Source organism: Oncorhynchus mykiss, chromosome 25 (genome assembly GCF_057628025.1).
Source record: "Oncorhynchus mykiss isolate SJ-2025 chromosome 25, ASM5762802v1, whole genome shotgun sequence".
NCBI classification, from domain to species: Eukaryota; Metazoa; Chordata; class Actinopteri; order Salmoniformes; family Salmonidae; genus Oncorhynchus; species Oncorhynchus mykiss.
In genome coordinates this window covers 38,057,501-38,075,543 of record NC_143046.1, presented here as the reverse complement: position 1 = coordinate 38,075,543, position 18,043 = coordinate 38,057,501, and the positions used below count along the sequence as shown (strand labels likewise).

Here is an 18,043-nt window from a genome sequence, read left to right as displayed (position 1 = left end):
GTGGCTGAACTGCAAACAGGATAATATACAGTTGGCTGAGTTTTCTGTGCATTGGCAGGACAGAACAGCTACATCTGGCAAGACGAGGTGTGGGGGATTTGTCTACTTGTCAATAATGTCTAATATTAAGGAAGTCTCGAGGTATTGCTCGCCTGAGGTAGAGTACCTCAGTGGTTGGTCAGACTGTTTTGCTATCACAGACTGGAATATGTTCTGGGATTCATCCAATGGCATTGTGGAGTATACCACCTCAGTCACCAGGTGCATCAATAAGTACATCAAAAACAGCGTCCCCACGGTGACCATAGGTACATACCTCAACCAGAAGTCATGGATTACAGGCAACATCTGCGTTGAGCTAAGGCTAGAGCTTCAAGGAGCAGGACACTAATCCGGAACCTTATAATAAATCCTGCTATGCCTTCAGACGAACCATCAAACAGGCAAAGCGTCAATACAGGACTAAGATTGACTCCTACTCCACCGGCTCTGATAATCGTCGGATTTTGCTGGGCTTGCAAACTATTACAGACTGCAAAAGGGAAACCCAGCCGTGAGCTTCCCAGTGACGTGAGCCTACCAGATGAGCTAAATGCCTTTTATGCTCGCTGTCGAGGCAAGCAACACTGAAGCATGCATGAGAGCATCAGCTGTTCTGGACGACTGTGTGATCACGCTCTCCGTAGCCAATGTGAGCAAGACCTTTAAACAGGTCAACATTCACAAGGCCGCAGGGCCAGGCGGATTACCAGGACGTGTACTCAGAACATGCGCAGACCAACTAGCAAGTGTCTTCACTGACATTTTCAATCTCTCCCTGACCAAGTCTGTAATACATACCTACATGTTTCAAGCAGATCACCATAGTCCCTGTGACAAAGAGAGCGAAAGTAACCTGTATAAATGACTACCGCCCCATACCACTCACATTGGTAGCCATGAAGTGCTTTGAAAGACTGGTTATGGCTCATGTCAACACCATCAACCGGGAAACCTTAGACTCACTCCAATTCGCATACCGCCCTAACAGATCCACAGATTACTCAATCTCAATCGCCCCTACCCACCTGGACAAAAGGAACACCTATGTGGGAATGCTGTTCTTTGATTACAGCTCAGTGTTTAACACCATAGTGCCTACAAAACTCATGACTAAGTTAAGGACCCTGGGACTAAACACCTCCTTCTGCAACTGGATTCTGGAGTTCCTGACCGGCCAACCCCAGGTGGTAAGGGTAGGTAACAACACATCTGCCACGTTGATCCTCAACACGGGGGCCCCTCAGGGATGCGTGCTTAGTGCCCTCCTGTACTGCCTGTTCACCCACAACTGCGTGACCATACATGAGTCCAACACCAACATTAGGTTTGCGGATGACACAACAGTGGTCATTTATGCCCCATTTATTTCCTTATTTTATTCATGCGAATGATGAGGATTTGGGCCTGGTCGCCTGATCACCAACAAACGACGAGACAGCCTATAGGGAGGAGGTCAGAGACCTGGCAGTGTGGTGCCAGGAAAACAACCTCTCCCTCAACGTTAGAAAGACAAAGGAGCTGAATGTGGACTACAGGAAAAGTAGGGCTGAACACGCCCCCATTCACATCAACGGGGCTGTAGTGGAGTGGGCTGAGAGTTTCAAGTTCCTTGGTGTCCACTTCACCAACAAACTATCATGGTCCAAACATACCAAAACAGTCGTCAAGAGGGCACAACACCTTTTTCCCCTCAAGAGGCTGAAAAGATTTGGCATGGGTATATAGCTGCACCATCGAGAGCATCCTGACCGGTTGCATCACCGCCTGGTATGGCAACTGCTCAGTATCTGACCATAAGACGCTACATAGGGTAGTGCGTACGGCCCAGTACATCACTGGGGCCAAGCTTCCTGCCATCCAGGACCTATATACAAGGCGGTGTCGGAGGAAGGCCCAAAAAATTGTCAAAGACTCCAGTCACCCAAGTCATAGACTGTTCTCTCTGCTATCGCACACCAAGCAGTACCGGATCACCAAGTCTACGTCCAAAAGGCTCCTTAACAGCTTCTACCCCCAAGCCATAAGACTACTGAACAGCTAATCAAATGGCGACCCAGACTATTTACATTGAACCTCCCTTTGTTTTTACACTGCTACTCGCTGTTTATTATCTATGCATAGTCACTTTACCCTTACCTAAGGTACATGTACAAATTACCTGTACCCCTGCACATTGACTCTGTACCGGTACTCCCTGTATCTAGCCTCATTATTGTTATTTTGTTGTGCTACTTTTTATTACATTTTTTACTTCAGTTTATTTTGTACAATTTTTCTTAACTCGATTTCTTGATCTGCATTGTTGGTTAAGGGCTTGTAAGTAAGCATTTCACGGGGTCTACACCTGTTGTATTCGGTGCATGTGACAAATACAAACGGATTTGATTTAAGTTCATTTTTCCCAATACTTTTAGTCCCCACATCTTAGGGGACAATGTACAGAAAGTGCTTTAATTTCTAAACGGTTCACCCGATATGGATGACAATACCCTCAAATGAAGGTTGACAGCCTACACTTTAACCTCATTTAAACTTGGTGTATCATTTCAAATCCAAAGTGCTGGAGTACAGAGCCAAAACAACAATATGTGTCACTGTCACAAATCTTTTGGAGCTCACTGTAGGTTTTTGACAATACCGCGATATTCAGAAGTATCGTGGCAAGTGAACAAACCATGTTTTAATTTCTTGAGGAAAACAGCCCTATTGGAAACAAACAGCATTTTATTGTCATAGTATCATCATCATATTCTACTGTGCACAGATGTCAATTCAACGTCTATTCTAGGTTGGTTCATTGGAATTACGTGAAAACAACGTTGATTCAACCCGTGTGTGCTCAGTGGGCTCATGATACTGGTATCATAACAACTACATTTTGATATTGCTGTCTTTACAGCTCAGTGCTTAAATTAAACTCAGTTGAATGCAATTTTCCATAATACTGTAATCAATAGTATGTCTGTGTTCATTATGGCCTACTTCTTTGTCACTATACACTACACCGTACCAGGTTTAAACAGATATGACATTCATTGATCTCAATATGGTATCAATAGACATACCCGCTATCCTATTCCATGTCCAAGTCCAACAACCCATGTATTTATACTGCTGGCAATGGTGACAATAATTATTCACTTAAAGTCAAACCTTCAAGCTAATCGATGCCTTACTTTCCGAAAACATTTTCTCCCCTAGTATATTAAAAGATTTGACCTGCCCAACAAACAAATGCCACAGTTTCTGTGTGACCTATTGCATGTATTTGTACATAAAATTGTATTGTATTCTTATTTTTAATAAAAACAGATCTTTCTGCATTTCATATTTCATATAAGCATTTGGGTATGGCAGTGTTGGTCAGTGTGATGCACTACTTACAGTGCTGTCATAGGCTCTCTGTACAACAACTCCACGATTGTCTATTAGGTGTGGTATTTCCCAATGTGATAATCTCTGGCCTACGTCCATGAAAATTGGGATTCTGTGCCCTTTCCTCACTTGAGCAACAGGTGCATATATTTCTCAATGTTACAACCCTTCCTCTGTCCTCTCTGTCGATCCCACAGTGAGCTCCACTTCCACTGTCTCACAGATGTTAGGTATTGAGAACGTCGATGTCTGTACATACACCAACCATGTGTGTGACTGTGTATATGAGCATGTAAATGTCAAAATATATCCACTGTCACCCATGTGTGTTCCTTTCCTATCCCACTGGCTGGCGAGCACAGTGAGAAAGCGGGACCGTAATCAATGGGTCACGGCCTTCTGGGTGCCTGAACAGGCATGGCCGTAAATCCCGATAACATGGGTGGAGCCGGAAAGACATTCCCATGGATAACCTGTCCTATGCCACCAGCTGCATGTGTCTGGGTTCTGCCCGTCATGCCAGCTGTTCTGTTAACATGACAATGGCCAAGGTGTTTGACAAACAGATGGGATGGTGTGGTGATGGGATTGGTTAGTGGGCCAGGAACCTGCTAGTCTGAGCACACCCCCTTGCCTCTTTGGTAACACTTTACTGTGTTCTTACTATTGCGTAGTTATTCTTCAGTATAACATACACTCATTATAGTGGCTAACATCGTAATAAAAACACTAGTTATTGTGTTACCATGTCCCTCAAAATACAACAAAATAATTAAGAGTGACACAGTATTCCAAGGTGCATTGCATGACATTTCCAAATACATCAGTGTGTTTAGATGACAATGAGAGTCCACTATGTGCAGAATTTGATCTAGAGTGACATTTCAAATGTTGTCAACAGAGGTGAAATCACAAGACAAAGGCCATTGTTTAGGCACGTTTCCAGCTCCACTATAGCTGTGGACACTGAGCCCTTTCCAGCCTCGTTAGCCCTCCTACAGCTACGTCAACGGCCACTTGTGACACTGCTGCTAACAATATGCTAGTCATCCTGGGCATGAATAGGGGTTTGGTTGGTGGAGTCTGACGATTGCACTCCTGAGTAAACAGAAAACAAGCAGGCCACTGACAAGTCTCCTCCACTCCTCCGAGATCTCCCGCTTACTCATCCAGCCTGATTCACTCAGGGAGACGGTCATACAGGAGAGACAGATACACACATATAAGGTACACGTTCTAATCCGAATACACACGATGTCTGTACAATCTGTACAACAGTGTACAATTGAGCACAGAGAGTCTTCCTGACATGACTGTCCCTGGTGAAGAAAATGGGGGAAAGAGGATAACAGTGGTGTGTGTGTGTGTGTGTGTGTGTGTGTGTGTGTGTGTGTGTGTGTGTGTGTGTGTGTGTGTGTGTGTGTGTGTGTGTGTGTGCGCATGCGTGCGTGTGTGTGTGTGCGTTGGTGCATGTCAATAGGTGTATTTGACAGTGCATGTCTGTTTGTCTGTTACCATATGTGTGTGTACAGATGTGTGTGGAAGGTTAAGGGTGTCAGAGGTCACCTTAATTATCTTCTGAAAAGAATCCACAAAAGAGTCAGATATATATCTATGCTAATAGGTCCACACGCACGCACACACGCACACATACACACAAAGGGGTAGGGGGTGGGGTGAGGACTAGGAGCTGCTGTTGTTTTCTGGGACTTTGCTGCAGTCCTTGTCTCATTACTTGCATATTCTGCATTCTGCTTCAGACACCGACTCCTGTTCGAGGAAAATCCTTCTCCAGCCTGGCCCGGGATGTGTAAAATTTACCACGGGGGTGTCCGGAATTTCATACTTTGCTTCCAAAACAGCTAAGCAACCTGGGAGCCAGAGTGAGGAGCCCAAAAGATCCCACAGAGCCTAGTTTGGGAGAGAATCCACTGGCTAACTCATTGACCCTCCTTTTTGTGTCCACAGCCTCCATCTCATTTTCCACCTCTTTTGGGATGTGAAACTGGCTTCTCCTTTCTCTCATCCCGCCGGGGCCTTGGAGAAGGATGCCCAACGGCCGTCAGCGACCGTCGCAGAGTTTTGGTGGAATTCTCGCACGCACGGTCTGACCAAGATAAGGAATGCCTGGCTGGTGTGAGTAAAGTGCGGCTCCCCGGATTGAGACGGAGCGCAGGATTATGTTGGTTGTGACGGTCGCAGCAGTGCTGGTCTATTTCTCAGCGCAAAACGACGGAGCCTCAGCGGCCCCTGGGAAGGCATGTTGGCTCGGAAACCCGTCAGGTGTGGGTAATGGGAGCTGTGTGGGTGAGTTGGGTTCACATCTGTACTTTAGCAAAGTGTGCACTGGTTGGTACAGTAACATCTGTGTTCACTCTAGAACAGAGTCAAACTGGTTGTATGGACTAAGGAGCATAGTGTTACATCTATTCACTTTTTCTTTTTAGATTTTGTGAAAACATCTACGTTTAACAAATTGGACCTTAATAAAATGTAACTTGATCCTAAAGCCTTCCACTTTGACACGTGTAAACGATAACCGGTACCAGTGCATAAATGATATTGAGCTCCATTATCAAGCATTGACTTGCTGTCTAATATTCACAAATGACCAGATACATTGTATTGGTAGTACTCTCCTTTAAATTAGCCTTACATTATTTTCACACCACTATACATTACAGTACATGTAACCGAAGGCATCTGACACTATTTCGTTTTTGGCTGTGGCAAGTTGGTAAATAGTGACCCTTACACAAGGGTTACCTTTATCCCTGAGGGAAAACAGTGAGTGGGAGGGTAACAGACGGACTTCTCATGCGTCACAGCGAGCTGGCTGGGCAGAGTGTGCGATCTGGGTAGGGCCGGTCCTAGCTGGCCGTGGACAGTACTGGTCTCTGGTCAGTTGGACGAGTGCCTGCCTTTAGTGGTGTCAGTGGAGGCTTAAGTCAGGGTTATCCCCTCACACCCGGAGAGGTTATCCCCTATGACCGGGTCATGCCACTCCCATCGGCATCAAGTGTAGTGGACGCAGTGGACGCAGTGGAGACTTGTGGAATGCATTCTCCATGGTCAAGAGGTTACCCCTAGACTGGGTCACTTCCATGTCAGGTGTACTAGATTATAGGGGGAAATTCCAATTTGATGTCAACATATGTCATTTGTTACACAAATATCTCAAATTTACATAAATGCATGATTTACACAAAATGACCACCATTGTTTAAGGGATTTTTTTTTTTTAATCTAAAATGAAGATGGCCCCCAAGAATGGCCCTGAATGGTCTCCATTTTGTATCCTAGCAAATGACCTGTTTTTAAAGTTCACCATTGGGAATCATTGACCTCATGAACCACCACACAGACAGATGATTCATTGTTTTTCTGCCCCTGGCCTATGGCGATTCATTGTTGTCTTCATTCCTCAACACCAGTGACTGGTGTCCATGGATGCACATGATAATGATGCTTCACCCATGTGTTGACATGGGCATCTTAGACTAGATTAGCATATTGTTTTGGGTCAAGGTCAAAGGAAGAGCAATCGAACACAACACATCTAGCATTCATGTTGTTAACCTTTTCAACCTGTCGCAAGACAATGGTTGTCTCAGATGTTCTGTTTCCACTTAACAATAAGATTTTGGATTCACTCAGTTAACAGCTTTCTCTTCCAAACAGCATGAAATAATTATATTTGAGTGAAATATAACATTTTTTGGTATGTTACGTGCTACTATGATTTTAAACTTCCAATGACTGGAATGTCCAAGACAGTCCTTTCTGACATATGAGGATGTTCACCATGTGAAAGGAGAGTCTGAAAGCACATGTTGCTAAGAGACGACTGTTTTATTGGGAAGCAGCCAGAGCTGCCTTGAACTCCGCCCCATTAAACACCATCAATAGGATTTTAGACAGCCACATTGATTCAACTCATTCAACAAAGGTATCAGCACAGAACAGCACACATTGAAAAGGGACTGGCAGTAAAGTTGCAAATTCTATAGCAATGGTGACTTGTGCAGCCCTGGACGTCTTTCAGTCAGGAAATTATGTGACAGTAAGGAGAAAATGGACAGTTATGGATTACAAACTGCCACACTATAGTACTGCACACTGTGCACTGTTTAGTCACCTTGAAATGTCCGAACTGCGTCTCAAGCGGTTTAATGGAATGTGCATTTCGATTTTCTTCAGTTACTGTACCAATGCATATATTCTGCCTAGTTATCCGGGCCATTGAGTTTTGGCTGCATGACACAAGAAATGTGACTATTCAACTTCAGCTCCTAAAGTCTCACTAGAAATGAGGTATTTGAGGTATAACAGTAACATTATAGGCTTCCTTTGTCGTGGTATTATATTATATCACATTGATTCAGCTTCAGAACATTTTCCCAGAAATAGTTTTAGTAGCTCTGTGCATTCTCACATTGAAAGCGCTCTGGCAGCACGGCAGAGTATAACTCAGTTGGTCCCATCTAGTACCTGATTTCAAATCTTAGGTTACTTCCGGTCCATGATGTGGGTCCAGTGTGTCTGAAATCCCTAACATCACAGTCCTCCAGATTTATACAGTATTTTGGTTGTCTGATGGGACGATGACTATGATCATACACTATCCACCATCTATGATTTAGAATCTGTGTTCCTTTTGGAAAGCTCCAGAGCCCTATCTGATCTTCGGCCATGGTAAGGCTATATACCGGATGGACCTTGATGGAGGGAATCAAAAAAGGGTTGTGACCGGTGTTGGAAACTCTATCCTACTGGACTTCCACTACACAGAGGGGAGAGTTTACTGGGCCGATAAAAAGACAGGGGTCATCTACAAAGCAGCGATGGATGGAACACAGAGACAGGTGCATCCACATACTACTAGTTCACCTTAAAAAAAATGTATCACCTTTTAAAAAGAAACAGAATGTAATATTACGGTGTCCATATAAGGACTGAGTCGGAGTCACAAGAGTCACAGTCACCTACCTCTTGAAAAGAGTATCTCAATTAAGGCCACAACACCCCGCCTCCCCATCTTTCCCCACCGCAAATAAACAACCTTTTTTTCTCTTGAACTAACGCTTGCACTTTTCTTATTCTCATTGCATTTGCTGATAGCTACTTATTGAGGAAGATTAATGTGCTTACTATGACGGTGATTTGCAGTTGTCTCTCTTAGCTACCTTAAGATGAATGCACTGTCAGTCGCTCTGGATAAGAGTGTCTGCTAAATTACTAAAATGTAAAAAGTCATGTAAAATTCTGTCCTAATATGGGCACTGTGACTCTGAGGCTTTCCTAATATGGCCACCGTATCCCATGGACAAAGTATTACCTCCTATTTGTCACTGGTCAATATGCTAATATCTATTGTATCCAAGGTTGAGTCAACAACATGAATGGTTATAGATCCACAACTGTACTGCATCCTTTTCAGAAGCTGCACTCGTCTGAGAAAGGGATCTCAGGCCTTGCGGTCGACTGGGTTCACAATTTTGTCATTTGGACCAGTGGAGAAGTGGGAAGTATCAAAAGAGTGAATACAGATGGGAAAAATGAGAGGACTCTTCTAAGACATTTATCGCAGCCAATCTCCATAGCAGTTGCACCAAATGACAGGTAACGCAATACATTATCTCAACGTGTATCTCTGTATGTTTCCAAGTAACTATGAGTAAGATTAGAGCACTGGTGACAAACATCCCAATGCAGTTCCTTAGAGTTACCCACCATCTTGTTTGTGGGTTACTATAATGCTGGGCCTTTGTTAACAAAGGCACTGCCGGGCTGGCACATACCTGTAGGTGTAATCTGGCAGATTGCCTCTCACTTACCTCCACTCTCTGGTCAGAGAAAAAGGGAGCCATTTTGACCCTCAGAGGCGATTGCTTCATGCCAGGCAGGTATAAGTGAAGTACACCAAAACACAGATGCATATATTTTTTGATTATCTGTATTTTTCCTACGTGAAATTCTCCCCTGTTCACTAACGTGTTCTACACTGAGTGTACACAACGTTAGGAACACCAGCATATTGAGTTGCTCTCCCACTTTTGCCTTCAGAACAGCCTCAATTCGTTGGGGCATGGACTCTGCCATACCCCATTCAAAGGCACTTCAATCATTTGTCTTGCCCATTCACCGTCTGAATGGCACAAATACACAAACCATGTCTCAAATGTCTCAAAGCTTAGAAATCCTTATTTAACCTGTATCCTGCCCTTCATTTACTGTACACTGATTGAAATCGATTTAACAAGTGACATCAATAAGGGATCATAGCTTTCACCTGGATTGACCTGTTCAGTCTGTATCATGGAAAGCGCAGGTGTTCCTAATGTTTTGTGCACTCAGTGTTGTGTACATTCAATCTAACCTTGTGTTAATGTGGATGGATACATTTGGTGTAATCACCAATACCCAGAAATCGCATGTGTACTTGGTTAGGCATGTCTGGGCATGTCCTCTTACCTGATTTCACGTCTTCAATGTGGGCCACTTCCTCATCCCTAAAACCAATATACCTTTCCTCAGATTTATATTCTGGCTGTCTGACGGAATCACACCCAGTATTCAGAGGTCGGATGTAGCGGGAGAGATGATTACTACAGTGCTGAAGATTCCGGAGAGACTGGGAGGGCTGTCGATCGACCTGACGGACAAGAGACTGTTCTGGGTCCAGTTCAGTCTGGAGGGAGAAAGTGCCATTGGGTCGTGTGACTACAACGGGAATGTTGTCAATGTCATTGACCAGCCACTACTGTAAGCAGATGTCATGATAGCTATGTCACTCATTTTTCAGCACAGGTGACATATAACTCCAGTGGTTAAATATCACTGTTTTGACATATTCTAATGAGACCATGTTGCAAATGGGCAGCTACCTGTATTTAGCACTAGAGCAGTGTACTGTATAATTAGATATATCACTTGTAGATCGGTTTATATTATTGATAACTTCTGAGTATTCTTCCCTCCAGGTCTCAGTCTTTGGGGATGTCTGTGTTCCTGGAGCAAGTCTTCTACACTGATATGAGTTCACGGACGATACGGCAAGTCAATAAGTACGCAGGCGGTGAGGCAGAAAACATCAACCTAAAGCGAATGACACACCCCCCTACTGCTGTCAAGGTGGTACATCCCCTCAACCAGCCAATTGAAGACTCCATGCCTGTCTTTCCAGGTCAGAGTTCAGTGCATTTTAGCTGTTTCTTCAATAAGTTTGGTCCAACTCTGTTCCAAAACCTTGAACTCTGTTCTAAACTTATTCCATAACCTTTTTAATACAGTGTGTGATGGTCGTACAGGAGTGTGTGTGAATGTGTGCTCCAACCCAGCTGAGCAGGGGATCTGCCAGTGCACTAAAGGCTTTGCCCTTAGCAAACATGGGAACTACTGTGAAGGTATGGTATTCATTCATTTAGCACCAATGCTGAGTTCTTGTTATGCTTTGCTATGCTTTGATATACAATACTATGTGATGCTATGAAATTGCAATATTAGCAATTGGCAATTGTATTCATTGTTGAGTGTGGAATGGATTATTACCTACAAGGATTACTTGTAGACTAAACATACAAAAATTGAATCCTAGATGTCAATGAGTGTGGCCTGTGGGACCACGGCTGTTCCCTGGGCTGTGAGAACATTCCAGGCTCCTACTTCTGCACCTGCCCCAAGGGTTACGCTCTGCTTCCTGATAGGAAAACCTGCCACGGTAAGAAAGCACTTCTGCAAGAAAGCAATTCTCCATCAATGTCTTTGCTGGTCCTTGACCACAAGTGGTATTGTCCTGTTGATTTGGAAAGTATGGTTATTTACTTCTTGAATGTTTCTCTTGACAATAATACAATAAGAGAACAGGGCTTTGCTGTACATGTTGTGTGTTTAGGCTTTGAGATTGTGTGCAATGCCAGCTAATCTTGTGATCAGTATTGAACACTAGTTACAGCAAACATTTTTTTTTATTAACCGATGCCAATGGTGACAGGCAGTCTTACTGGGGTCCGACATATAACGAAAAATACATAACAGATGAAAGACTTACAAGCATTTAAAAACATTAACATATTGTGTGTGTGTGTGTGTGTGTGTGTGTGTGTGTGTGTGTGTGTGTGTGTGTGTGTGTGTGTGTGTGTGTGTGTGTGTGTGTGTGTGTGTGTGTGTGTGTGTGTGTGTATACAGTGGGGCAAAAAAGTTTTTAGTCAGCCACCAATTGTGCAAGTTCTCCCCCTTAAAAAGATGAGAGAGGCCTGTAATTTTCATCATAGGTACACTTCAACTATGACAGACAAAATGAGAAGAAAAAAATTCCAGAAAATCACATTGTAGGATTTTTTATGAATTTATTTGCAAATTATGGTGGAAAATAAGTATTTGGTCAATAACAAAAGTTTATCTCAATACTTTGTTAAATATCCTTTGTTGGCAATGACAGAGGTCAAACATTTTCTGTAAGTCTTCACAAGGTTTTCACACACTATTGCTGGTATTTTGGCCCATTCCTCCATGCAGATCTCCTCTAGAGCAGTGATGTTTTGGGGATGTTGCTGGGCAACACAGACTTTCAACTCCCTCCAAAGATTTTCTATGGAGTTGAGATCTGGAGACTGGCTAGGCCACTTCAGGACCTTGAAATGCTTCTTACGAAGCCACTCCTTCGTTGCCCGGGCGGTGTGTTTGGGATCATTGTCATGCTGAAAGACCACGTTTCATCTTCAATGCCCTTGCTGATGGAAGGTTTTCACTCAAAATCTCACGATACATGGCCCCATTCATTCTTTCCTTTACACGGATCAGTCGTCCTGGTCCCTTTGCAGAAAAGCATGTTTCCACCCCCATGCTTCACAGTAGGTATGGTGTTCTTTGGATGCAACTCAGCATTCTTTGTCCTCCAAACACGACGAGTTGAGTTTTTACCAAAAAGTTATATTTTGGTTTAATCTGACCATATGACATTCTCCCAATCTTCTTCTGGATCATCCAAATGCTCTCTAGCAAACTTCAGACGGGCCTGGACATGTACTGGCTTAATTAAGCAGGGGGACACGTCTGGCACTGCAGGATTTGAGTCCCTGGCAGCGTAGTGTGTTACTGATGGTAGGGTTTGTTACTTTGGTCCCAGCTCTCTGCAGGTCATTCACTAGGTCCCCCCGTGTGGTTCTGGGATTTTTGCTCTCCGATCATTTTTGACCCCACGGGGTGAGATCTTGCGTGGAGCCCCAGATCGAGGGAGATTATCAGTGGTCTTGTATGTCTTCCATTTCCTAATAATTGCTCCCACAGTTGATTTCTTCAAACCAAGCTGCTTACCTATTGCAGATTCAGTCTTCCCAGCCTGGTGTAGGTCTACAATTTTGTTTCTAGTGTCCTTTGACAGCTCTTTGGTTTTGGTCATAGTGGAGTTTGGAGTGTGACTGTTTGAGGTTTTGGACAGGTGTCTTTTATACTGATAACAAGTTCAAACAGGTGCCTTAATACAGGTAACGAGTGGAGGACAGAGGAGCCTCTGAAAGAAGAAGTTACAGGTCTGTGAGAGCCAGAAATCTTGCTTGTTTGTAGGTGACCAAATACTTATTTTCCACCATAATTTGCAAATAAATTCATTAAAAATCCTACAATGTGATTTTCTGGATTTTTTTCCTCATTTTGTCTATCATAGTTGAAGTGTACCTATGATGAAAATTACAGGCCTCTCTCATCTTTTTAATGGGAGAAGATCTCTTTATTACGGACAGACCTCTCCCCATCTTTACAACCATTGAATCTATGTGTTTTGACCATGACAGATTACAATCTAAGGTAACACCAAGTAATTTAGTCTCCTCAACATGTTCAACAGCCACACCATTCATTACCAGAATCAGCTGAGGTCTAGAACTTAGGGAATGATTTGTACCAAATACAATGCTCTTAGTTTAAGAGATGTTCAGGACCAGTTAATTACTGGCCACCCATTTCAAAACAGACTGAAACTCTTTGTTAAGGGTTGATTTTATTAACTGTGGTTGCTGATGCTTATATGGTTGAATCATCAGCATACATGGACACACATGCTTTGTTTAATGACAGTGGCAAGTCATTGGTAAAAATAGAAAAGAGTAGAGGGCCTAGAGACCTGCCCTGCAGTACACCACACAAGCTAGAAAAGCTTCCATTAAAGAAAAACGTCTGAGTAACATTAGATAGATTGCTCTGAATCCACGATATGGCAGAAGTTGAAAAGCTACAACAGATACGTTTTCTCAACAACAGGTTATGGAAACTAATATCAAAGGCTGCACTGAAATATAACAGTACAGCACGCACAATCTTTTCAGTTTTCAGTTTCTTTCAACCAATCATCAGTCATTTATGTCAGTGCAGTACATGTTCAGTGCCCTTCTCTATTAGCACTGGTTTTCTTTTTGTAATCCATGATTGTCTGCAGACCCTATCACATACGTCTCGTTTTTGAGCCTCCACTTTGCGACTACACTTTGTCTCTATACTGACACTTTGCTTGTTTGATTGCCTTACACTGTTTGTATTCGGTTATATTTCAAGTCGCCTTGCCATGATTATTTACAGTGGTACTTGCTTTGCAGTGGTATGAGCAAATGCTGCCATAAATCCACGGTTTCTGGTTAGGGAAGCTTTTAATAGTCACAGTCGGTACAACATCTCCTATACACTTCCTTATGAACTCGCTCAACGAGTCAGAGTATACGTCAATGTTATTCTCTGAGTCTACCCGGAACATATCCCAGTCCATGTGACCATAGCAATCCTGAAGTGTGTAATCCGATTGGTCAGTCCAGCATTGGATACACCTAAGCATGGGTGCTTCCTGTTTACGTTTCTGTCCATAGAAGGGGAGCAACAAGATGGAGTCATGGTCAGATTTGCCAAAAGGAGGGTGGGGGAGTGCCTTGTATGCATCGCGGAAGTTAGAGTAGCAATGGTCGAGCGTGTTACTCAGTCGTGTACAGCAATTGATATTCTGATAGAATTTAGGTAGCCTTGTTCTCAAATTAGCTTCGTTAAAATCCCCAGCTACAATAAATGCAGACTCAGGATACATGGTTTCCATTTTGCATAAAGTCCAGTGAAGTTCCTTGATGTTTGTCTTGGTCTTGGTGTCCGGCTGTGATGATAACCGAGGAGAGTTCTCATGGGAGACGATACGGTCAGCATTTGGTTGTGGGGAATTCTTGGTTTGGTGAACAAAAGGACTTGAGTTCCTGTATGTAGTTACAATTACACCATGAGTCGTTAATCATGAAACATGCACCATCGCCGACAGCAACTCTTGCCCAGATTTCGTCAACTTTGTTAACTAGGGACTGGACATTAGCGAGTAATATACTCGGGAGAGGTGGGTGGTGTGTGCGCATCTGAAGCCTCAATCGAAGACCGCTCCGGCACTCTCTCCTCTGGCGGCATTGTTTTGGGTCGGCCTCTGGAATCAGTTCATATGCCCTGGGAGGTGCAGACAAAGGATCCGCTTTGGGAAAGTCGTATTCCTGGTCACCATTTCACAATGGTGAAATGTATGAGTAGACCGACATAAGTCCCTTACTTTGATTGTTTCTCATTGATGACTTCACCTGAACCAATGTAATCCAGATGGATTTGAACTTTTTTAAATCATAAGTTAATAAGTGATTCCAAGCAAAATAAAGTTATGTAAGCATATTTCAAGAGATTTCAAGGCAGAAAGCTGGGGCGGCAGGTGTTGGACAACTAACCCGAAAGGTTGCAAGATCGAATCCCCGAGCTGACAAGGTCAAAAAAATCTGTTGTTCTGCCCCTGAACAAGGCAGTTAACCCACTGTTCCTAGGCCGTCATTGAAAATAAGAATTTGTTCTTACCTAACTTGCCTAGTTAAATAAAGGTAAAATAAAAAATTAAAAGGGAGAAAGCTTCAATTTAGTCTCCACTTCAACATTACCAGGCAACTGTGGTACATCACACACATTCGTTGACTGTGGGCCTTGGACTTCGAAAGCACTCTCATTACACTTTCACCTTTTTGGATGGGATTAGTGCAGACATCTTAAAGGGATTTCATTAAGGTGCGTAGAGGTTAAGAGGCTTTTTTCCCACTAACCATCTGGCTTTGTCCAGTGAAAACTGTGTTGTTGCCAAAAATAGGCAAGAGAGTAAAGTTGTCCTGCACGCTACTTATTTAGGCCCATAGTTACTTTGTGAGCGTTGGCCATTGACAAATCCACTCCACTGTTCTGGGCAGTCCTCTCCAACTCAATCCAATTCCGTTTTTTTCTGTGTCTGCTTCTGTAACGTGTGTGTCACGGCCGTCGTAAGAAGTGGACCAAAGCGCAGTGTGGTGAGCTTACATTACTTTATAATGGAATGACGCCAACAAAACAAGAAACAAAATAAACAACCGTGAAGCTTAAGAGGGCTATAGTGCCACTAAGTCAACTACCCACCACGAAAGGAGGGAAAAAGGGCTACCTAAGTATGGTTCCCAATCAGAGACAACGATAGAGAGCTGTCCCTGATTGAGAACCATACCCGGCCAAAAGATAGAAACACAAAATCATAGAAAACAAAACATAGAATGCCCACCCCAAGTCACACCCTGACCAAACCAAATAGACATAAAGAGGCTCTCTAAGGTCAGGGCGTGACAGTGTGTGCTGGGAGTCGGGAAGCATGTTCAGGGAGTGAATAGTCAATAAACTAAACATAATACAACGCACAGACATGAAACCGAAACAATGACGCCTGGGGAAGGAACCAAAGGGAGTGACATATATAGCGCAGGTAATCAAGGAGGTGATGGAGTCCAGGTGAGTGGGGATGGTGACAGGTGTGTGCCATAACGAGCAGCCTGGTGACCTAGGGGCCAAAGAGGGAGCACACGTGACAGCTTCAAGCTCCTGCCTCCATGCACATCAAATTATGGGCCTACATTTGAGATCTACCCTGGATTTAAATGTTGTTACTATTAGTGTTATATTAGGTGGTGTTAGGAGCATTACGGGATTTTTGGTTTTCATCACTGGTGTAAAGTATTTAAGTAAAAACACTTTAAAGTACTACTTAAGTAGTTGTTTTAAGTATCTGTACTTTACTTTACTATTTATATTTTTGACTACTTTTACTTCACTTAGGAAAATAATATACTTTTTACTACATACATTTTCCCTGACACCCAAAAGCACTCGTTACATTTTCAATGCTTAGCAGGACAGGAAAGTGGTCCAATTCACTCACTTATCAAGAGAACATCTCTGGTCATCTCTACTGCCTCTGACATGGAGGACTCAATAAACACACATGCTTTGCTTGTAAATGATGTCTGCGTGTTGTAGTGTGCTCCAGGCTATCTGTAAATAAAAAAAAACAAGAACATTGTGCCAATTTGAAATGATTTATACTTTTTCTTTTGATGCCTAAGTATATTTAAAACCAAATACTTTTTAAATACTTTTACTCAAGTAGTATTTTTCTGGGTGACATTCACTTTTAGTCTTTACTTTTACTCAAGTATGACAATTGGGTACTTTTTCCACCACTGGTTTTCATCGCTCGCAACCTTTCGTGCATGGCCCTTAATAATTTGTGATTGTTGGTTCTGTAGTGTGTTCACTGATGTTGTAGCATGAGAGGGAGGATATTAGTGCCTGAGCATTGGATGTGGCCCGAGGTTTAAGTTCAACGTACAATGCTTTGCAAGTGACACAATTGATAAGGTCAGCTTAGGCAAAGAAAATTGAAATCAGTCAAAGTAACAGGACATCTGATTTTGGAATAACGTGTTTGTTGGATTATTACCACTTAAACTGAGATAGAGCTGCTTTGCAACATTATATTATCATGAATTTCGAATAAAGTCATCTGTATGTCCGCCAAGCTGCAATACAGCACTGCGTTCTTTATATCTTTGCTAATTATCTGCCCTTGCATCAACAGAGACCTCACCATGTCTGGCCAATATGACCCAGTGCCATAATGGATGTCTTGCTACTGGTGAGGGGACCATCTGTGTGTGTCCAGAGGGGTCCCTACTACAGCCGGATGGACAGACCTGCAGAGGTACTATTACACTAAATCTTTTCCTAAAGCCACTGGAGATGTGTTACAGAGTGGAGTTTTTATCAGTGTTACAGAGTGGAGGTGTTATCAGTGTTACGGAGTGGAGGTTCGATCAGTGTTACAGAGTGGAGATTTTATCAGTGTTATGGAGTGGTGGTTCTATCAGTGTTTCGGACTGGTTTAATCAGTGATACGGAGTGGTTTCATCAGTGTAAGGGAGAGGAGGTTTCATCAGTGTTACAGAGTGGAGATTTTATCAGTGTTGCAGAGTGGAGGTTTTATCAGTGATACAGAGTGGCGGTTTTATCAGTGTTACAGAGTGGAGGTTTTATCAGTGATACGGAGTGGTTTTATCAGTGTTACGGAGTGGAGGTTTTATCAGTGTTACAGAGAGGAGGTTTTATCAATGTTACAGTGTGAAGGTTTTATCAGTGTTACAAGGGGGAGGTTTTATTGCTCAGTGTTACTGAGTGGAGGCTGTGTCACTGAATCTCTCCCTTTTGTGTGTGTGTGTGTGTGTGTGTGTGTGTGTGTGTGTGTGTGTGTGTGTGTGTGTGTGTGTGTGTGTGTGTGTGT

The 18,043-nt window shown here is 43.1% G+C and overlaps 1 protein-coding gene across 3 annotated transcripts in view; it reads left to right on the top strand.

Moving 5' to 3' along the window:
* Positions 1–5,122: 5,122 nt before the first annotated feature.
* The window catches only part of LOC110505117 (pro-epidermal growth factor), a 21,252-nt gene continuing 8,331 nt past the window's right edge, over positions 5,123–18,043 (top strand). The window contains exons 1-8 of one of the 3 annotated variants that reach the window (XM_021584105.3): positions 5,123–5,724; positions 8,083–8,282; positions 8,858–9,039; positions 9,955–10,182; positions 10,401–10,603; positions 10,710–10,823; positions 11,015–11,137; positions 17,345–17,467. In XM_021584105.3, the coding sequence (XP_021439780.3) occupies positions 5,598–5,724; positions 8,083–8,282; positions 8,858–9,039; positions 9,955–10,182; positions 10,401–10,603; positions 10,710–10,823; positions 11,015–11,137; positions 17,345–17,467 (1,300 nt within the window). In that variant the 5' untranslated portion in view covers positions 5,123–5,597. The remainder of the gene's footprint in view (positions 5,725–8,082; positions 8,283–8,857; positions 9,040–9,954; positions 10,183–10,400; positions 10,604–10,709; positions 10,824–11,014; positions 11,138–17,344; positions 17,468–18,043) is intronic. The other 2 variants (XR_016491696.1, XM_090219770.1) reach the window with 2 other exon arrangements.